Genomic DNA, 24,202 nt, shown 5'->3' with positions numbered 1-24,202 from the left:
TTAATTCAATCCCCTTCTTGTAGATAATGTAAGTTTATATCTTGTGTTAATTACCAGGAATGGTCGAGTACGTCGTTCGCGTTTACGTGTTCTCCGATGTAACTTCCGTAACTTCCGCTTTTGTCGCGATCGTTTTCTCACCTTTGGCACAGACAGTTTTTGTGATTTTCTTTTGAGATTTTTATGTTTTCTAAATAAAACTGGACGCACTACTTTGCCACATCTCCTACATCTAATTCTTAGTTGTAGTCTACGTTTGTTGGAATCTAAAAGTGACTGTATAAAAGTGACAGGCAGACTAACTTTCTGCCATCTTGTTTTCTTGACACGTGTGATCAAGCTTGTTAACACTTCGTGACCCGTGTCGTCATCGTCTTTTCTTAATACCTCCAAGAAAATCTTTTTTCCGCGATTATTCTTCCGCTTGCGTTTGCGCATCAAGATCCATAGATGCGCACTCAGAGCTTCAAGAGGACCTGGGTTGTTTGTGACGTCAATGGTGAAGGATAAGACATCTTTTTCGGACACATTGCCTGTAACACATAAAAACTCAAATAAAAAAGGGCATCATACCATTCTGAATAGAATTCTATAAACTATTAAATTAGTTGAAGATAAGGTCGATATGTGTAAAAATAGATGTAAAAGCAAGATGGAAATTTCGACTTGAAAAACGAAATATATTTTATCATACACACTGATGATTGGTGGTTTAAAAATAAAATGCATTTTTAAAAGTACCATTCAATTAAGTATTACTGAGCTACCGATATAGTTCCTAAGATGATAGTTCAAGTGCAACACATAAAGAAATACCACAAAAAAGATGATATTCACTTGTGTGATCTCGACACCGATGTTTGACGTTAAGTCCCCGAGGTTTGCCGTAACTTGCATGTCACGTTTTGATTGATTTTAATGGTGGCACGGTTCAAAATATACACATGCACTTGACGTTGTTCTTAAGTTATCAAAAATTACAAAATTTATTGAATTACATAACAGCTGTATGATGCATTAACTACTCTATCAAACATTAAATTTGAATAACAAAGTGCTCGTCATTTTTGTGTCGTTTTCACAATCTTCACACACCGCCAGCCGAACACAAAACTTCTTATTTTTTTCTATTTCATTACGGCTTGTTAGTTAGTGTGCATCGGCGAAATCAAGTTATTCAGCTTGCAGTAATTTAAAACAAGATTAACAACCTAGGTAACTTACATCATTCCATACATTGGTAAGAAATAAACAAAGAAATCCATATATGATAGAAGATGTTTATCTTTAATACGAACAGCGATCGACAACAGCTTTTAGCTGTTTTTATTATCAAGTAAAGAGTCTTGACACCAGCTCCTTATTGTGAGAATGAACGAAAGTGTAAACACAACTGCAAAATTGTCAAAGTGAATTTTCATCCCTTTAGCTTTCTGATGCATTTAATTGTCTTCACCTGAATTCGTTCTTAAGTTACAGCACGAGCCACCAAACAGTTTTATTCTACAGCATAAGTATAATTTGTGTATACAACATCTGCAGTTAAATTGGGCTGAATCTCCTGTTATTATTTTAGCAGGAGTGCACTTTTATCAATAGGGGTGAATGTCCTGCCACTCTTTAGAGGGAGATAGCACTTCTTCAAGTGGGGTTGACTGTCCTGCCATTCTTTTGAGGACGATTGCACAATCATAACAATAACATTGGCGTTTTATGGGGCTTTAAGGGAACGTAATTGTCTAAAGTGTCTATCACATTTGTTCCATACAACTAATGTAAAGCATTTCTATAACGATCATAACCATTGTTATTTCCGGTGTGGTAGTGTTATACATCACATACACATTACAAATGCACATGGCGCATTAATTCGGAAACTGACATCGTGCATCATCATATCACCCATGTTAAGCTAAGGTAGTGTATAGTTAGACAGAAAGACAGATTTACATATGTCTGTGATGTAGTTTTCGCACATTAACCGAGAAGGTGAATGACCATGTTTCCATTACTGTTTTGATTTCCTTGTGTACTAATATCGTTACATTTCCTTTCAAATATTGTAATTCAATGATATTATAGCTAAAGGAATAAGGCAACAGACGAACACTATACCATTTCTCGATTTGCTTTTATCAACAAACGCATCAGTCAAATAGCAACGAATTAAATAAAAAGTATTTCAATAATATGAAAATGTTGATTAATGAACGTGTGCAGACACCACACCTCGTTTCAAGGATTTAAAACGTTTTCACTTTCTAAGGCTGTAAAAAAAATACACTGTTGAACGCCCCTTGAGGTTTTGTTTGTTTCTTAAATGATGTCTGGTTACACCTTTTTTATTTTCTGCTGTCTTTGATCTGGGCTCACTACAAAGTCTCTAGATATCATAATTGCCTTCTCGTTTCTGTGATCAGGGCTGCTCACTACAAAGTCTCTAGATATCATAATTGTCTTCTCGTTTCTGTGATCAGGGCTGCTCACTACAAAGTCTCTAGATATCATAATTGCCTTCTCGTTTCTGTGATCAGGGCTGCTCACTACAAAGTCTCTAGATATCATAATTGCCTTCTCGTTTCTGTGATCTGGGCTCACTACAAAGTCTCTAGATATCATAATTGCCTTCTCGTTTCTGTGATCAGGGCTGCTCACTACACAGTCTCTAGATATCATAATTGCCTTCTCGTTTCTGTGATCAGGGCTCACTACAAAGTCTCTAGATATCATAATTGTCTTCTCGTTTCTGTGATCAGGGCTCACTACAAAGTCTCTAGAAGTCATGTTTGCCTTCTCGTTTCTGTGATCAGGGCTGCTCACTACAAAGTCTCTAGATATCATAATTGCCTTCTCGTTTCTGTGATCAGGGCTCACTACAAAGTCTCTAGAAGTCATGTTTGCCTTCTCGTTTCTGTGATCAGGGCTGCTCACTACAAAGTCTCTAGATATCATAATTGCCTTCTCGTTTCTGTGATCAGGGCTCACTACAAAGTCTCTAGATATCATAATTGCCTTCTCGTTTCTGTGATCAGGGCTCACTACAAAGTCTCTAGAAGTCATGTTTGCCTTCTCGTTTCTGTGATCAGGGCTGCTCACTACAAAGTCTCTAGATATCATAATTGCCTTCTCGTTTCTGTGATCAGGGCTGCTCACTACAAAGTCTCTAGATATCATAATTGCCTTCTCGTTTCTGTGATCAGGGCTCACTACAAAGTCTCTAGAAGTCATGTTTGCCTTCTCGTTTCTGTGATCAGGGCTGCTCACTACAAAGTCTCTAGATATCATAATTGCCTTCTCGTTTCTGTGATCTGGGCTCTTTACAAAGTATCTAGGTGTCATAATTGCCTTCTCGTTTCTGTGATCAGGGCTCACTACAAAGTCTCTAGGTGTCATAATTGTCTTCTCGTTTCTGTGATCTGGGCTCTTTACAAAGTATCTAGGTGTCATTTTTGCTTTCCTTACTTTATAATCTTCATTTGTATGAACAAACACAATTCACCTATTGTCCCATGTTACTGGTTTTTTTTTTCATTCAGGTTTTGTATGGCAAGTAATTTAGCTACGAGAGCGAATGCGTAATTTTATCATTTTGCTAATGAAAACCCAAGGGAGATATTTAGATTATAAAACTCAGTATAATGGTATACGTTTGTTTGTTTCTTATTTTTGTATATAGTGTATTTACGTATTAGAAACAAATGTCTGTTTGCTGAATGTAACCCCTTTATACAAGCTTGTTAAGCAGATGTTCATATCTCAAGTTGACGCCGTCGCCAGATGTCCGGGATTATGTTGAAAACACGTCATAAACCTCCGTCCACGCGGAAAAAATGCTAATGATATTTCTTGTGACGATCTAAAATCATATATGGGTTCATGATTACCGGAAATAAAACAAACTACATGCTTCAAATGAGTGACAATCTAAAATAAGTCATAAATTAGTCTGCAGAGCGGCCACAGGATGTCTACAATCAACATTAATGGCAAATTGCACTATTTTAGGAAATACTCTGATGAGCAGTTTGACTTTCATAGGTTGTTGTTAAAAAATACTTTAAAAGATAAAAAATAAAAACACATGTTGACAAAACATGCCAACACTTATTACATATGCAATGGACAATAAGCAGCTTGACTGGAAACAACGCTCCCGTTACAATAATACGTTGAATGAAAAAAAAAAATAAAAACCTCTTTTATATTTTGTTCGTAAACACATAATTTCGAGTGTTTGAGGAATTAATAAGGACGAACACACGTGTGTATTTTATAAATGAGAAGGGAAACATTAAGATGACACTTAACTGATTATGTCAGGTCTTTTTTTTGTCAAGGACATTATAAACAGGATGCTTGCACATTCTACATTGTGCCACCATCAATATACAATACCGCTGATCAAAACAAGTAAACAGAGAGAAGCATTTTTATCCCTTTAACAAGGTAACCCTTCATTATCGCTTTAAAAGATGTTCTATAACAAGCTTAACTGAACTCAAAATTACCATAAATTCTACTACATAAGATTCTACCTTAACGCTACATGTTCCGTTAAAATTGTAATGTTCAAATTTCCACAGAGTACATGTAATCTATTGGTTACCTCTCCATATTGAAAGCTATCAATCAGAGAATGGCATACATATTTGAGAAACGTCAAAATTCTGCGGTGCTTTTCGCCATTAAAAAGGCATCCTTATAACTTATACATACTTAAATAAAGTGTAAGACTGTTCATAACTGTTTGTCATCTGAATGTCGCTAGTAATACCTCACCTCAGCATTCATTAACTGCAAAATGTACAGATTGCAGAGGCGGACGAGAAAAACATCAGTACCTCTATTTAACAAACTGTAATGATAAACTCAACCGACGGAAAAAACAAAACAAAATATACGCTTATTAAGGATGCTTCACAATAACAGGATTTGACGATCGACTTTTAGAAAGTAAGCATTTTAGAATTTGAAAAATAAAGATTTCCAATAGTAAAGGCTCTTACGGTAAATTAGACTTGGCGTCATCACAAAGGGTTACGACATTGAATACATTACAATGCAGACGACCCTTTGATTACCCTCAAAAACGTGTAAAAAGGCAATGCATTGTGTGTTTAATGAGTACCCAGCGCTAATAGCATGCGCCAATAGAGGACATAATACTGACACTTGATCGTCAGTGTCAGTCGTGACGTCATTATGACAATGAGAGTGCAGACAACAGGTCACACAGGATGAGCAAAATTGAATTCCGGCACAAAGACCTGTCCATAACCAGTGTGCCTACCTGTCGATGCGGATAACATCAAACTTCATAGGCGTGGACGCCTGGAGATTAACCTCCGAACTGCATTGTTATGCATACAATTTCATGTGCCGAAGAAATTTAAATGTACCGGTTTAGTGTATATATAATCGTGTTATATTTCGCGACATCCATTTTCAGGGTGATTTAATTTGATGTAAACAAATTTACCCCAACATCGGTTTTTATTTACCCTTCGAAAGGCCCGTAGCGTTGAAGACCTTCAACCCCAAGCTTATCCACATTGAAACCGAGCACGAAAATTTCTATTAGCTATTTCATAATAACATATTCTCATCTTGTGGTGTTCTTATCTCTCTTCGACATGTCAGTAAGTACAAAAAACTTCTCTTCCACTTCCCTTTAATTACTAAATACTTCATTCTTACCTACATCCTCACCATTTCCTTTTGTTTCTATTGTCTCCACTTATTCTATATTTCATAACCTGTTTATTGGGTCACTGATTCATCATGTCTGTCCGTTCGTATTTAAGTCCTTTAATTGGAAAAATATATCTTTTTTTTCAGTTTTTGATTTCTCTTTATCACTAGGCCTGCTTATCAATGCCATTGCATTATAAAGACTAATATTGTTCTAACGTCAAATCAACGCGAGGCTTTGTTTAAGAAAGCAATAATACAATTATCAATCGGTCGTGTTTTGTACCATGCTCTTTGTGCCGTACAGCCGTGCCCCCCAAAGACAACAAATAGCGATTTACAGATGTACCCTATTCTAACAGATATGTTTGAAAGCCCTCTATATCGAGAATTGTATGGAGAAAACTACAAAGAGAAAAAGTCCACAAAATAGTTCCTAATGTCATAACGCATTATGCGGAATATACTTCGGTTTCTGTTTTCTAATGACCTTCACACTGAGTGAGAATCAGTTCGTTATCAAGCCACGACGAGAGGTATATAGTATACGGTAATGTAGGTTATGGCACATTGATATTGCGCAGTGTAGCAAGGGAAATCCCTGCAATGGCTTTAAACTGCCAAATTGAATGCAACTGAGACACTATATGCCACGTTTTTATCAACGTTTAAACCTTAAAATGGTTGGTCAGTACATTGTGAAAATAAACAATGTAATTTGGATGATATTTCGGCACATTAAAAGCATACCAAACTTTTTGTTTGACATACACTCTAACCACTGCTACTGTCACGATGAACAGCTCTTCGTGCAAAATTGGTCAATTTTCCTGTCACGTTTTGATGGAAATGTCTTTGCGCATGCGAGGAAACTTTTTAACACCAATTTTCCAAAAAAAATGAAAGAAAACAAATGTATTCGAAATTGCGCCATTCTTTATTCGGTAAAATCGGTGACCTAATGCGTTAGACACATGTGTCTGTTTTGAAAGTGTATGTGGCGCAGATGATATTTATCAAAAGACCTTTGGATGCTTAAACTATCATTTTATTACTTAAAATGACTAAAGCGATTGAAAAGCGATACCCTCATTCTGTATCGCGTAAATAAAGCTACCCTTCTGATCTAATTCAAGTATACGTTTGAATTTCGTACTGCTTAAAAAATATTGACATAACATATAAATGGGTTACAGAAATGTTATGCAAAAATATTTGTTTAATATTCCCTTGCCAAAGTCTGGCCCATTCTGATGGCCCAGTCGATGTCACACAATTACTTTAACACGCGGTGAGTCAGGCTATTTCCGATCTTTGATTATTTAGTTCTTGTCAACGTGGTTCATTAAAGTTAAGCTAAGTTAAGCCAAGCTTTAATGACTTGAGTAAGACAAAGACAATGTCCCAGCTTGATTTCAGATCAAATGAAACTCGAAATGCTCAGCGAAATAAGTAATATATAGTTTATTGTTTAAAATGTTCTATAGAAATATCAGCAGGCCAAGAAAAAACATAGAAACGAACTCTGAGGATGTAAAGAAACATAGTAGGTGAAGCAGAGACTTCGTGAAACGTTCTACTAAATTCTGAGATCCAGACAAAGAGCATCTATAATGCATATATGTAGTGAGTTATAGCCGAAACCAGAGATGCCAAAAGATGTGATAAAAACGACACTTTTGTCCAGATAAATGATTGTTGGGTATTGTCTAAGAGGGCAAAGGAGGGCCATGAAACACTGCAATGTTTCAGACCGTGCAGGACTTGAACAGGGGATATGTGCGAGTACAATCGAGCGGAACCAAGGGATTCCAAAAGGAAAAACCCTTTTTAGTGAAATATACAGGCGACAATATATGTTGTCTGTGTTTTAAGTATGTTAATGGATGCAAGTAGAGAAACGCCCCAAAGTAAAAAAAAAAAAAAAAAAAGTTTAATAGTACTGTGGACTGAAAAATTCACAATGTACCTAAACTTGGAATGAAGTGCCATGACATTCGGTAAAGACAACATGATGATACAGAAAGGCAAAGTGACAGCGTGTTATTGTCATATTTATATAGAAGTCGACCGAACCAGGCACCGCCCCCACCCGCACGATTACCGCTCTGTACCAGGTACGTACCACTCAAAATACCTTCTCGTCTGGAACCTGGGAAAGGAATTCAAATACTTTTTCATTAGTTATTATTTTTAGACAGTAATTTTAAAGTTAATAGATTTTGACGAGAATTGATTTCAATTAAGCAATTGCGTGACATTTGTTAAGGTATTTACCAACATGAATGGTAAATGATGGTCCTTTAGCCTGGTTTCTTAATCAATCTGTCAGGAATATTTATCTATAAAAAAGCTATGAATCGACTCAAATTATATCGATTTCACAAATATTTTGATAAATGAGTTCTAGAATAAAAAAAGTTACCTGAGGATACCAATTACCCAAATTAATTACAATACCAGCATAAAAAAATGGAGCTTGTGCCTTTCGGGAGTATGTGATACAAAACTATCTGTGTGTATAATTCACTGACTTGTTATGCGTTAATATTCGTACCCATGGTATTTATTTTCGATTTTATCTAAACGACTTTTCAGACATTGTTGTAAAATATATCTAAAAAAGTTAAAACCATAAATTCTTTTAGACACATATGTTAGTATAACATGTTTTAATTAATTCGAATAACGGTATGACTCAGAATATACACACGTACTTCTGTCTTCGAAAAAATGATCAGATACATAAAAAATTAGGAAACTAATTGAATTATGGGGCTCCTGTACCTCAATGTTTAAATTCTGACTTTTCCTTCGATCATTTTGCATTGTTTCTTAAGCCAAATCCTAGGCATCTTAGAAGGACGTAACAGCTGTATTAATTCATTGTCCGGCTTTAATTGAATGAGTTTTAATTTGCATTGAAAAGTGCTATTCACCTGTGGGTCTTATGTAGAATCTTTGCTAATGTGGTTTTAAATAGCAACACAATTTTGCCTATATCCCATTCTGCCGACAAAAATGTAATTAGAAATTCAAAACGTTCTCTACCTCTAATCAGTGCCATAATTATTATATTGGGACGAACGCCTTTCTCTTATCATAACCCTGCTAGAGACTAGATTTTGAATATTAATAAGGTAACAGTGAAAATTGCAGACATGTGTATTTGATTGTGTTGATATGAATATTTACAAAAGCTTTATATCGTTGCCTAGTTTCCGTTTACCCTGGTTTACTGCAAAACAGATATCACACTGCAGGCACACCAGGACCCCCCGAAACAATTTCATATTCGCATTTCACAAGTTCCGACGTTCATGATGCTGTTCCAAGGTCACTGTACTGCCTGGTTTGTAGGAGGTAAACAGGAATGGTACAGTACGCCTCGTGGCATAAAATCATTGCCTTGCACGATTCCTATACAGTGTTCTGTTTATAAAATCCCTCATCACCCACGAATTTATCCTATCAATACCATGGTGTGAATTTATCTAATACGGGAAATACCTCCGAATCAATGTATTTTAACAAGATTGATACACAGGATAAATTAATCTCTAAATATAAATGGTATGAAACAAGTTCACATCAAACATATTTACATATACACGTATTTATACACTTATATACAGCAATAAAATCAAGTTAGTTTACAGTGCGAAAATGCTAAATAATCTATTTTTTCAACAATAAAGTGTATCTTTCATACGCTTCTCTTTATAAACATAGGATATACTCTTTATTCATATAGAATATTCCCTTTTTACCAACACTACTCTTTATTCCTATAGAATATTCCCTTTTTATCAACACTACTCTTTATTCATATGGAATATTCCCTTTTTATCAACACTACTCTTTATTCATATAGAATATTCCCTTTTTATCAACACTACTCTTTATTCATATATAATATTCCCTTTTTATCAACACTACTCTTTATTCATATAGAATATTCACTTTTTTATCAACACTACTCTTTATTCATATGGAATATTCCCTTTTTATCAACACTACTCTTTATTCATATAGAATATTCCCTTTTTATCAACACTACTCTTTATTCATATAGAATATTCCCTTTTTATCAACACTACTCTTTATTCATATAGAATATCCCCTTTTTACCAACACTACTTTTTATTCATATAGAATATTCCCTTTTTATCAACACTACTCTTTATTCATATAGAATATTCCCTTTTTTATCAACACTACTCTTTATTCATATAGAATATTCCCTTTTTATCAACACTACTCTTTATTCATATAGAATATTCCCTTTTTATCAACACTACTCTTTATTCATATAGAATATTCCCTTTTTATCAACACTACTCTTTATTCATATAGAATATTCCCTTTTTATCAACACTACTCTTTATTCATATAGAATATTCCCTTTTTATCAACACTACTCTTTATTCATATAGAATATTCCCTTTTTATCAACACTACTCTTTATTCATATAGAATATTCCCTTTTTATCAACACTACTCTTTATTCATATAGAATATTCCCTTTTTATCAACACTACTCTTTATTCATATAGAATATTCCATTTTTACCAACACTACTCTTTATTCATATAGAATATTCCATTTTTATCAACACTACTCTTTATAGAATATTTCCTATCGGTCTTCTACTGAAGCTGACAATGCTTTTAGCTCACAATTGAGTAAACTATTTATATATAATTATATTTTTCATGGAGTTTCATTCGATGTCACTGTGATTGCTTTAATTATGAAATATCAATTCAATTTCATATAAATCAAAAACGATATAATATCTAGACAGCATAAAACTGTCATAGAAAAAATGTTGATTTATCAACACACATGTGCAATCAAGTCTCTAACTGATTTTAAAAATGGTACGTTTATGAGTATTAACTGCCAAACCAAACACGAGTGGCCCTTTTTTCTCAATGCACGCCCCGATCAATCAGATTTCAAAAAGGTCGTATATACTGAGGAGTCGGCCATTTACATGACGATATAAACAGTGAGATTTACGACTGTCTACAAGCTTGATTAAACGATCATTATATCAGTGCAATTATCTCACTTTAAAAGGAACTGCATAATCATTAAACCCATCATTCATAATTTGCAATGCAATTAAAAAGATAAAATAATTATGGTATATAAATTATGCAGTCATTTCAGTATATGAAACAACAAGTATCCGATAATGAAGAAACTGAGTGACAGTTACGCCTTGGAAATTAATAAGATCTATAAATCACTTCCTTTACCTGTTCATAAAGGTCCATACTAATGCCAACACTGTTATTAAGTGTAACGTGCAGTTTTTAATAGATTCAATAACTAGGAAGTTTATCATCTAATGTAATGCTCAAAATCACGGGTTGAACATGATACCATGTAATATAATGTATTAATTATTGAATATGAATATTCTACTGTTTCAAATCAGTGATGTAAAGCATAGCATTAGTGCTAACAATGAAGACAGATCTATGACAGTTAATGTCTGCAAATTAGTTTTACATGTTGTTCATTTTATCTGTCTGCCATTTCAGACTCAACCAATATATATGTCGTATCACGGTTTGTTATAGCTCTAACACCAGACTTTACAACTTCTATAAATAATGCATTTTAAAATCTAACTATAAATCAAATATCAAATTAATTGCGGTATAGTGTTGGCTGTTATAAGATGTTTCCACACGCAGACTTTTATCATAATGTTATGGAATACCTTCAAATAGAAAAACATGTATGTAAAGACAGACCAGACTTAGTTGTTTTTGTCTGTATAATATTAAGACAAGACGTCTAAAAACATTTTTATTTTCGTTTTTCTCCAGTCCAATCTCACAGACGTAACAAATCATCAATATCAGACGAACAAAAAACAATTATTATATACTTTGAGTTCTTTTCCACCATAGACTTATTTATTCTTTTTTGTCTGTCCAGTTCTACTACACCAACCTTTTGTCTATAGTAAGGATATCTTGCATATAAAGAACCATCCTGTCCCTGCACAGACGCCTAAGGTGAAAGGTACATTTTATGTACATACAAACTTGCCTGATAATAGATCTGTGGTAACTATGTTATTCTACTCCTCTTCTGCATTAAATGATGTCCTAAACATAAATGTTATTCTTCCTCTTCTGAATATTTCGAGTTTTTGAGGCAAAGTACTTTAAAAGGACCTGGGAGGTCGAAACAAACATGCATATTTAATAATTGCTCGACACACTTGTATATTCCATTACTTATATGGCAACTTATGAGATAAGGTATGTCTGATGTTACACAACAACCTCCGTTCCTCATACACTTACGACACAGTAAATTTGAACTCTGACGAAAATAGATAAATGATGATATGTCATAATTAAAGATTCAAAAAAAAGTATCCCACAAACCTACTTAAGAGGACCCAATCAGGAATAAACCTCTTCAACAAATAACAGTGCATATGTCACTATTTAAATGTCTTACCAGTCAGTTAAAGTTTCCTTTCACTACATGAATCACATTTAATTTTCAATAGCATATCAACATATTTCAACAACATTTTTGCATGAATTTTATTTGTCGCCCTCTAAGTCAAAACAGACGAAATTTCCACCTGTAAAAAATTGTTCTTGAATATATAACCAACTGCGACATGTTAAGACTATAGGTTTGGGAAGAGGGAATGGTGCTCTCCATGGTAAACTTTACCAATGGGAATTTTAAAAATCATCACATTTATAATACAATTTGGTAAAGATAAAATGCTATCCCAGGTCTCTAAGCCATTGGATCATTATCAGTCACCCAAGCCATTGGATCATTATCAGTCACCCAAGCCATTGGATCATTATCAGTCACCCAAGCCATTGGATCATTAACAGTCTCAAACAAGTGATTTAATCCGTACCAGTCACGCAAGCCATTGGTTCATTAACAGTCTCAAACAAGTGATTTAATCCGCACCAGTCACGCAAGCCATTGGTTCATTAACAGTCTCAAACAAGTGATTTAATCCGTACCAGTCACGCAAGCCATTGGTTCATTAACAGTCTCAAACAAGTGATTTAATCCGTACCAGTCACCCAAGCCATTGTTTCATTAACAGTCTCAAACAAGTGATTTAATCCGTACCAGTCACGCAAGCCATTGGTTCATTAACAGTCTCAAACAAGTGATTTAATCCGTACCAGTCACCCAAGCCATTGTTTCATTAACAGTCTCAAACAAGTGATTTAATCCGTACCAGTCACGCAAGCCATTGTTTCATTAACAGTCATCAAACAAGTGATTTAATCCGTCATCACACCATTGGTCCAGTAACAGTCTCACGCCATTGGTAATCCGTGCCAGTCATCACAAGCCATTGGTTCATTAACAGTCATCACGCAAGTGATTTAATCCGCACCAGTCACCATCACACCATTGTTTCATTAACAGTCTCAAACAAGTGATTTAATCCGTGCCAGTCACCCAAGCCATTGGTTCATTAACAGTCTCAAACAAGTGATTTAATCCGTGCCAGTCACCCAAGCCATTGGTTCATTAACAGTCTCAAACAAGTGATTTAATCCGTGCCAGTCACCCAAGCCATTGGTTCATTAACAGTCTCACACAAGTGATTTAATCCAGTACAGTCATCACAGCCATTGGTCCAGTATCAGTCATCACAGCCATTGGTTCATTAACAGTCAAACAAGTCATCGGTTAAGTTTCAGTCACTTAAGCCATTGGTTCATTAACAGTCCAAAAAGCCCTTTAATCCGTACCAGTCACCCAAGCCATTGGTTCATTATCAGTCATGCGAACATGTCGTTCAGTATCAGTCACCGATGTCAGTGGTTCAGTATCAGTCATCACACCATACTTATATGGCAATTTATGAGATAAGGTATGTCTGATGTTACACAGCAACCTCCGTCATATACTTACGACACAGTAAATTTCACACCATTGACCAAAATAGATACAATGATAATATGTCATAATTAAAGATTCAAAAAAAGTCATCCAGGCATCATTCCAGTATCAGTCATCACACCATTGGTCAACAAATAACACCATATGTCACATTTAAATGTCACCACGTCATTGGTTTCCTTTCACACACTTTTGGTCCATCACATTTAATTTTCAATAGCATATCAACATATTTATCAGTCATCACACCATTTTATCAGTCATCACGCCATTGGTCCAGTATCAGTCATCACGTCATTGGTTCCGTGTTAGTCACCCAAGCATCATTCCAGTATCAGTTATCACACCATTGGTCCAGTATCAGTTTTCACACCATTGATCGAGTATCAGTCATCACACCATTGGTCCAGTAACAGTCATCACACCATTGGTCCAGTAACAGTCATCACACCATTGATCCAGTATCAGTCATCACACCATTGGTCCAGTATCAGTCATCACGTCATTGGTCCAGTAACAGTCATTGCACCATTGGTCCAGTATCAGTCATCACACCATTGGTCCAGTATCAGTCATCACACCATTGGTCCAGTAACAGTCGTCACACCATTGGTCCAGTATCAGTCATCACACCATTGGTCCAGTATCAGTCATCACACCATTGGTCCAGTAACAGTCGTCACACCATTGGTCCAGTATCAGTCATCACGCCATTGGTCCAGTATCAGTCATCACACCATTGGATCCGTGTTAGTCACCCAGGCATCATTCCAGTATCAGTCATCACACCATTGGTCCAGTATCAGTCATCACACCATTGGTCCAGTATCAGTCATCACACCATTGGTCCAGTATCAGTCATCACGTCATTGGTCCAGTATCAGTCATCATACCATTTGTCCAGTAACAGTCATCGCACCATTGATCCAGTAACAGTCGTCACACCATTGGTCCAGTATCAGTCATCACGCCATTGGTCCAGTATCAGTCATCACACCATTGGTCCAGTATCAGTCATCACGTCATTGGTTCCGTGTTAGTCACCCAGGCATCATTCCAGTATCAGTCATCACACCATTGGTCCAGTATCAGTCATCACACCATTGGTCCAGTATCAGTCATCACACCATTGGTCCAGTATCAGTCATCACACCATTGGTCCAGTATCAGTCATCACGTATTGGTCCAGTAACAGTCACACCATTGGATCCGTGTTAGTCACCCAGGCATCATTCCAGTATCAGTCATCACACCATTGGTCCAGTATCAGTCATCACACCATTGGTCCAGTATCAGTCATCACGTCATTGGTTCCGTGTTAGTCACCCAGGCATCATTCCAGTATCAGTCATCACACCATTGGTCCAGTATCAGTCATCACACCATTGGTCCAGTATCAGTCATCACACCATTGGTCCAGTATCAGTCATCACACCATTGGTCCAGTATCAGTCATCACGTCATTGGTCCAGTAACAGTCACCACGTCATTGGTTCCGTATTAGTCACCCAGGCATCATTCCAGTATCAGTCATCACACCATTGGTCCAGTATCAGTCATCACACCATTGGTCCAGTATCAGTCATCACACCATTGGTCCAGTAACAGTCATCACACCATTGGTCCAGTATCAGTCATCACACCATTGGTCCAGTAACAGTCACCACGTCATTGGTTCCGTATTAGTCACCCAGGCATCATTCCAGTATCAGTCATCACACCATTGGTCCAGTATCAGTCATCACACCATTGGTCCAGTAACAGTCACCACGTCATTGGTTCCGTATTAGTCACCCAGGCATCATTCCAGTATCAGTCATCACACCATTGGTCCAGTATCAGTCATCACACCATTGGTCCAGTATCAGTCATCACACCATTGGTCCAGTAACAGTCACCACGTCATTGGTTCCGTATTAGTCAGCTAAGCCAAGAAACGTATCGTAAAATACCATTGTGTAAACAGAATCTTGATCTGAATTTTTACTCAGTAAAAAAATATTAACAAACTAAAACATTTAGATTCGTGTTAATGACTGCTTTGATAAACCACAAATACATGACTTTCTAGCAAAAAGGAACGACATTTCGAATTCTACGTAACGCACGTCTTGCACGTGTACACACCAGGATAGTATTTCTACCTATAATCTCAAGAACCTATTTACTGTATGAAGTCATAAACTTGCATCAAGCATGATTCATATACCTAAGTAGGTACACTAGATAGTACTTCCCAGTGTGAAGGTTAAGTAGAAGGTCACATGAGCAGTGACACACAGATCCTTGTGTCAACGAACGAAACGAGTCTCAAGTGTTTGTCATCATTCCTCATAGCATTCCTAGATAATACTTGTTGGAGAGATAGACATTCTGCGGAAATGATTTTCGCTTACACTGACTCTACCGTTTTATTTATGTTTACTGAATCAGCCATCATTAAACAAGAACGATAATAAAGCCAATGACACTCACGGTGCAAGCATTCTTACCTCGGGCACTTCCTATTGTTATATATTAGTACTAATCATTATTCGATAGTTCTAGAAATTCTCATTAGTTTGAAAGAATTATAAATTTCTCTAACATGGAATTATCATAATTACGATTAAACACCCTAACCATGAATGTCAGTAATTCGAATTTAATCTTAACCACGAAAACAGATCTTTTCAAAATAACAGAATAGCTATTTCAATTTGAGGAAAAGCGTAATTGATATAGGAATATACATTAATATGCAAGCTTTTATGTTTATGTCTTGCAGTTGATCTATTGTATATCAAATACATTTCTGATAACAATGATGGCCATGACACCAATAAACTGACACAGTTATAACCGTTTTGTTTGAAAACGAACAGCTGTACAAATATACAAATAATTGTTTTTATCAAACACATGGGTATGAATACTAAAATTCCAAAATGAAAAACAATAGTAACTCCACCGGCATTTCCGTGTGGTTTCAATTTACAATCTGAGGTGGCCGTATGCACTTCGTGTCATGTTGTGTGAACTAACAGTCATCACATCGTCAGCTCTGAATTGATGACATAGTATGTATATTCAAACAATACAAAAACTGCATTCGAAGCATATTTTATACACATCCTCGTAAACAGGTGTGCACGACTAAGTTCGTGGTAAGCATTATATACAGGTTAAAAGTAATAGGAGCATGTCAGTGACAATACCAACAATAAACGTCGGCGTATTTGCTATGTGAGGCCAGCATTACGTATCATTTAACTAGTGACTACTCGTAAGCAACTGTGACTAATCATTGAACGTAATGACCAGCCTCTTCTTAATCATTCTGTTTCGTCTATGAGTCTTTAAGCAACCAACATATTTATTGACCACGCCCTTCGTATATAACCACTGAAATTGGAAAGGAAGGACACGGAATATTCCTCTACATCAGCCGCTTTATGTGTGTTTTTTAACAACGAAATCAACATTGTCAGCTTTCCATCTGGCTGTATTATTAGCGTGATGCTTCTAATTTCTCTTCTCAGAATTCTTCATTTCTGTCAACAAAATCATAACCCTAATTCAAATTAAATAAAACTAGGGCAACAACGTAAGCTGTCGATGAAGCAAAAGACGCTTACCTTTCCTTAACTCCTGGCCTAATTCTTATATTTATTTCATAGAGTTTCCATGTATGTCTTTCTTTTGTGCATGTCGTAATTTTCACTCTTTTTGAATTCGGCACATATGACACTAATTATAGGTAGAAAAAATACACGCTATGTTTATTCTAGTGAAGGAACTAGTATTGTTTTGTTTTCATAAATATATAGACACAATAATCTAGGTATTCGCATTTCTACTTGAACAGTCATCCCACGCACGCAGATTCCGGAATTAAGCAATGTATGTGTTTAGAGACTGATGAGGCGAAGTGAAATCAACTTATCAGGCGGAAACCAATTATACTGGTATATATCTGTTACAGAATAAACGCTGACATTTATCTTTGACGCTTAAAACAAATCCGAACAAGTGCTTTCAGAAACGCTTTATAATTTTGATTTTGATTTGCTTCACACGATCTCCATCTTCAGTGAAGACGTCGACCACTGACAGTCGACGCCGAAATCAACACGACAGGATAACTAGTGAAAAATGCATGGTATGATTTAGTCTGGACGGTGCACATTATGGACTGATACGCACATAAATATACCAAAAACTTTAAACATTGTTCAAAACCGCCTTACATTATTTATACATTTTATTTATAGCTTTCTAACAGTTCTGTGTTTTTCCTATCAGAAAGAACATAGATACAAGTTTGGAAAGCAACTGCCGTGTGTTTGGATATATATGTAGTTCCCTGGTTATGCTCTTATGAAATTTTAAAATTCCTCGTTTAAATGCTAAATCCAAAATGGCCATCTGGTAGCCATTTTGTTTTTCAAATCTGTCCCAAAACCAAAGTGCACAATTAGGAATCGATCACGGACAACCTACATATATATACGATTCTACTATTTTCCATCCAGTACTTTTCAAGAAACCCGATATCCAAAATGAAGGTTTCTCGGCCAGTTTGCTCTTTTTCCAGTCCCAAAATGTCACAATGCACAACAAAGACGGGACAACAGTGATCATGAACCATTACTCTCAAAATCCAAAATGGTCACTTCTCGGTCGTTTTTTATAATCAGGCAAAAAATGGGATGATGCACGACTAGGCGCTGAGGAAAACCCTTCATGTGGTATTTGAGAATGACCAATCCACAACTTCAGAAGAAATAGGATAACAAAATCTTGCTAAACAGACAGACGGACCACAGACAATGGGTTATTTGGACAGCCAATCACCTGATGAGTTTAAAAGACTTTAAACGTAACATTTGTCTTCTACTTTCGACAATGATCAAAGAATCAAAAGGTATGACATAATTCACATCACTTTGGTCATAATTAGCTTCATTAGTATATTGCTAAATGTATATATAGCAACTGATTGTGTGTGCCCTGTGATTTCCTATATGAATGTAATAGTTACCGTATGTTACCTTCATTAGTGATTTATTATCATTACAAGTGTAAGAAGGAGGAGCAAAAAGTCTTAAAGATCAAAGTCAGACAGTAAGTAGCTGTCGATATCGCACAGATGTAAGTCGTGATCTTCTTATATACCGCGGAACAAAATCACAGGGCATGACATAACGTGATCTCTTATTGTAATGTGTTCAACTTGACTCGATCGTCGTAGCTCAGATTCCGTAATGAGGTCTTCTAAGGTTGTTATGGTTAGATGCAACCACCACACCATGGACACTGTATGTAGCTTTAAGTCATTTATAAGCCACGTGGTTTTGAATGGTAACATCACCCTAAGGGACAGTACACGTGTTAAATGAAGTCAACAGCGACTCATGTGTTTAATATTGTAAGGCGGTGCCTTATTTGGTTGTACTGTATTTGACTTTAAATTGGTATTAAAAAGGTGTTATTCACTTGTGTGTCTTTTTTTATTTCTATTTATCTATTAAGGCAAACAGTACTTTCAACATATACATTATTCTAACCCTCACAAAGTCTTCGACCACGAAGACAACAACTACCTAGGTTCAATATATCCAAGGAAGCATTTCAATCTCCTTTAGCTTCTTCCTTTGCAGTGATCAATGGCACATAATTTGTAATAGGAAGGGGTGACGAAAAACACCCTGACATCGCTTGGGTTTGAACTAGCGATTTTTCGTTTTCTAACCGGACACTACGGCTTGACTGAGGGAATGTCAACAAGCCGAGGATTCTACAGTTGATGAAACTTTATGAAAACCAACAAATCATCGGATACTGTGTAATATGAAGTCTCATTATTCATTAATTATTTCATTAAATTGCTACGTTGTTACAGGATCTAGGTATCGCGTTCACCTACACTTTTGTGTTTTATGAGTCATGTGTCGTTATGATGAATAATAACTGACTTAAAGTTTTGCTGTGAGTCGTGTGTTGTTATGGTGACTAGTAGCTGACTTAAAGTTTTGTTGTGAGTCGTGTGCTGTTATGGTGACTAGTAAGTGACATAAAGTGTTGTTGTGAGTTGTATGTTGTTATGGTGACTAGTAGCTGAATTAAAATTTTGTTTTGAGTTGAATGTTGTTATGGTGACTAGTAACTGACGTAAATTGTTGTTGAGAGTCGTGTGTTGTTATGGTGACTAGTAACTGAAGTAAAGTTTTGTTGTGAGTCGTGTGTTGTTATGGTGACTAGTAACTGACGTTAAGTTTTGTTGTGACTCGGTGTTGTCATGGTGACTAGTAAATGACGTGAAGTGTTGATCCTACTATAACGTGTTAAGTTATTATCATTAATATGGACGTTACCAGACGTTACAACAAAGTGACATTGCCAACGTCGGTTATCATTTGGTGCCAAACATCTGTATTTCTTCGTTAGCAATGTCATCACGTTGACAGCGTATAAAAACAGTTTGAATGCAAACTATTTCAGTTATCTCCAAACAAGAACAAAAACATTTGATAAAGTGATAGAATCAGTCTTACCACTTTCGAAAACATATGCATTGAAATATTTCTAATTCTAATTCGTCATTGATAAGGACGTCAAACCGTTTCTGTTATCATATCAAATAATCAATGACATGGACAGATGGACGGATACATATCAGAAACATTTCATACACTGTAACATTATTTCAGAATGCCAAAAGGCAGGCACTGACATAGTTGTCGTTCGACATCCACTTAAATCGGAAAATGACAGTCCAATTTAAGTGATATTTTCGTCGTTGCGATGTATTTTTCATTTTACTCATCCACAATGCATTAATGGTGGTCATGTGTCGGTGTTGGTACAAAGCAGGAGTGTTGTTAGGAAGTGTTGCTAGGGAAGTGTTGTTAAATAGTTAAGATGTCGCTAAGACCATCTCTTATATAATAGAAGATACTTAAAGCGTAGCTGTGATTCAGATGTAAGAGTAGTCAAGCGTTGTGGTGAATCAGAGGTGAAAGTATTAAAAACAATGACTGACGCAGTACCGCCACGTGAATGACTCAGTCCCAAGTGATAAACAAAACCTTTCAGAAACAATTACTTTGATTATGTTGCGTTAAGCGGTTTTTATTTTATAACGTATATAGGAACCTATCTAAAACTTGTCTCCATTTTCTCCATAGCATAACCAGGGAAAGCGTTTTATTTAAGCTGTACGTAATTCCTAAACATCGACCCGAAAAGATACGTGTCACCGCTGATAAATAACTAACAAGAAAAGCAAGATGTATTACGTTTAGAACGACACTGTTTTGTTTTCCAAAACTACGGTTTACAATTATCATCGGAAATGCCACCCACAGGAGCTATGCATTGTAGTATTGCAGAACAGAATGATATCAGTAATGTTACGTTCAAGTATTTTTCCAGCAGAAATATCAACACTGAAAACGCCCATCTCAGTACGAACTTTCTTAAATGTCATGTCACCGGTAATTACCTAAACATTTCAATGGTTAGTGGACACAATGTGTAGAGATGTGTTTAAAGGACCACGACATAATGTAGTGTTTTAACCGTTTTTTCAGTGTAGCAGAAAAATATACCAGGTATTCGAGGGCACCTGTTCTACTGAAGTAGTACACCTTTAGTTTTTTTCTTCTTATTCACTTTTCTCAGTTTCAAGTGGGTTTGTCGGTAATGCCAGTAAAGTTGATGCAGGTGAGAGTAGGTGATAGGACCGTTTTGATTGGCCAAGACAGTGTGAAGGACCGTTTCAATCAAAATCTGACTTTTTGTTTCGTTGATATTGTGTTAAATACATCACTTAAAACTCTTAGAATCGGAATAGCATAAAAACAAGCCTAATATCCCATAATTGAAAAAAAAAATCACATTGATCAAAATTTTAGAAAATAACTTTGCATAAAGTATTACATTATTTAGCCCCAAATATCAATTGGTGCAGTTTTAACTACATCAGAATATGGATGTCAACCATTCTCGACAATTTCAACACATAGAATATTCAAAGTTTGGTGTATTTACACGTTTACAGATCGTATAGGACACATACCAAGTATCAGGGTCATGAAAGCGCATTATAACTTGTTCCGTTCATTGCTAAAGTTGCTTCCGCATCATTTCAGTAATAAAACAACACAACTATTAAGTCATTAACTTAACTGTGTTCTGCTGGCATATAAAACTGTATACAAAAACGCTCAAAATATGTCTGTCCAGCAAAATAAATCAAATAGGTTTCTGCCTCAAAATATTCCGTAAGTAAAATTCCATAATGTTACATTCGAGATTAATATGCTCATCACTGGTAAATTATATTTTGTAAATATTCGTTGTGGAGACGAATTTTCTAGAATACTGTATTATTTATTTATCTTTATACACAAACAAGCTAATGAATGAAAAAAACTAGACTTAACATACATGTAATACTATGTGAATGAGTAATGGTTGATGTGTATGTAGTTGTCATAATGACGCAATATATTGCTGCATTCATTCATGTATTTTGCCACGTGAACAATTTCCTGCCAAGTCGCCGGAGTAAAGCAGGTCATCATCTAGTGATTTACATAAGATACGAGGAACATCTTACACGGATGGTAGAGGAGATTCGTAGGTGGACATAAAGTAGATGTTAACTGTGGGAAGGTTGAAGGACAAAGACATTCCCTAAAGCTGTTAATTCATGTTTTCCTGTTGGCTGTTGTGTTGTTTTCACCTACCGCGCTTGTTCATTATTCCCTTATCTCCTATTAGTAACGGTTCCAGTTGCTGGGATGACAGTACCGCGATAAGAACAATAGTTACTTAAAAGTCATTTCTTCTGACGAATACATAACTCGGGTGTATAAATGCTTCATAACTCAAATGCTATTCCGTGGAATTATCAATATCGACCCAAAAATGTTCCAAACAGATTTTGAGCGAAAGGATATTCGAGGTAACTAACATGATCGAAACAAGCTGAATAATAATTGTTTCCAACTTGCAACATGTTACAGGTGATTCTATATTCATTCGCAATAAAACAATTTTCGTGCTAGGCATTATCTATCGACAGAAAAGCCCACAACAATTGGTTTCCAGGTTGATTAAAATGATAATGAATTTTGACAATCGTCATAATAATCACATAGGAAAATATTTGATTTCCTTATGCGAAATAAAGTTGGACGTATCTAATTTTTTTCATATATCTGTGGGCGTCGTTGCCATTAACGTTGTTGACGGGAAATACGTGCTTGGATTTACACGCCGAGTGTCGTCTATGAAGCAAAAGACGCTTAATCTTTCGGATCGTCTGATCTTATTCGCTAAGTGTTAATTTATGAGTCTTTGATAATAATTGGTTGTTGCTATACAAATATGTTTTATAGTGCATGTGAATATCAGCAATTACCACATAAAGATATCACGTTTAGTAGAAGGTTTGTAGAAATAAGGTGTGAACTGGTAAGTGGCAGTTACTAGGTTACTTTCTATTTCTATAACAGGAGACATTATCGTGGTGGTAGACCTTTAACAGATACTGACTTACCGACAATGCATTCACTCGAATAATTTAGGTAATACTTAACTTACCCGTAGCCACAGAAATGACAAATATAGCAGTATTGACAATTTTCTAGATGAGTCATACAAATATTAAACGTGTACATACTGCACTTACCTGCTTTTTCAGAGAAACTAATGATTTCCGAGAAATCACGTATATAGGATGTTTCCTTTTTAGTGTGTTGTCTTTTCCTTTTTTCTGATTTGGGGTTTGTGTTAGAATTTCGTGTCAAGGGTGGTGTGTGGAAGGGTGTTTGTACATCTCCTTCTTCGTTCATCTGTAGACCCAACTTTCGCATAATTATATTTTTAAGTCTCTCTATATGGAGCATTTCATTAAACTGAGTTTGAAGTCCTTTTTTATGACCACAGTTTCTCGTACAGTTGGGGCGACTTCCATGCGATTGCTGCATTTCCCGTCCTCTTCGGGTGAACATATTTCTCCCATTGAAAACTCTTGGAACTGGTGAATTTGAACGTTTAGTCCGATAATGATCTGTCATGTGATCTAAATGCCCTATGGTAAGTCCATACGTTGTGTTGACCAAGAGGCATATTGTCAGAAAATAGGCTCTTGTGATAGATCCCCACCACATACCGGAATCAGTCGTGTTCTTTCAAGGATGTCTACAATTAAATAAAAGATAAAAGGTTAGACATAAATATGTATATAAATTTAAATACTCTGTGGATCTACAAGATTTGCCCTGGATGAAGCTATATTCATTTGCAATCTAAATTCTAAAATTTGTAAGACACATTTTAATGATAACCATACAATTTAATTACAACTTTGCGCTTAATGTGTTTTCAAGCTGATTTAATCAAAAGGCAAATCTGCACCCAAGGCCATGACCTTTGAGAAAAAAAACCTTGATTTTTTTATTGCCGCAGGCAAGAATCGTCCGCCGCGGTAAAGAAACACCCCCATTGAACAAGATATACAGGTAGACAATCGTTGTTTACTTCAGAGCCTTTAAAACACAAGCTTCACCTCTTCAAATTGATTTTAACTAAC

At 35.9% G+C, this 24,202-nt stretch overlaps 1 protein-coding gene across 1 annotated transcript; it reads right to left on the bottom strand.

The window, feature by feature from the left end:
* On the bottom strand, nucleotides 1–23,780 carry LOC132556414 (uncharacterized). Its single transcript, XM_060220826.1, has 2 exons — nucleotides 23,300–23,780; nucleotides 1–533 (listed from the first exon to the last, which is right to left on the bottom strand). Exons 1-2 carry the CDS (start codon nucleotides 23,778–23,780, stop codon nucleotides 1–3), a joined length of 1,014 nt encoding a protein of 337 aa, XP_060076809.1.
* Nucleotides 23,781–24,202: the final 422 nt, after the last annotated feature.

This window comes from Ylistrum balloti, unplaced genomic scaffold (assembly GCF_031769215.1).
Source record: "Ylistrum balloti isolate Yb309-2 unplaced genomic scaffold, AGI_CSIRO_Ybal_v1 Utg370568, whole genome shotgun sequence".
Lineage (NCBI taxonomy): Eukaryota > Metazoa > Mollusca > Bivalvia > Pectinida > Pectinidae > Ylistrum > Ylistrum balloti.
Note: the sequence above shows the minus strand (reverse complement) of the source record. Positions and strands in the feature narration are given on the sequence as shown.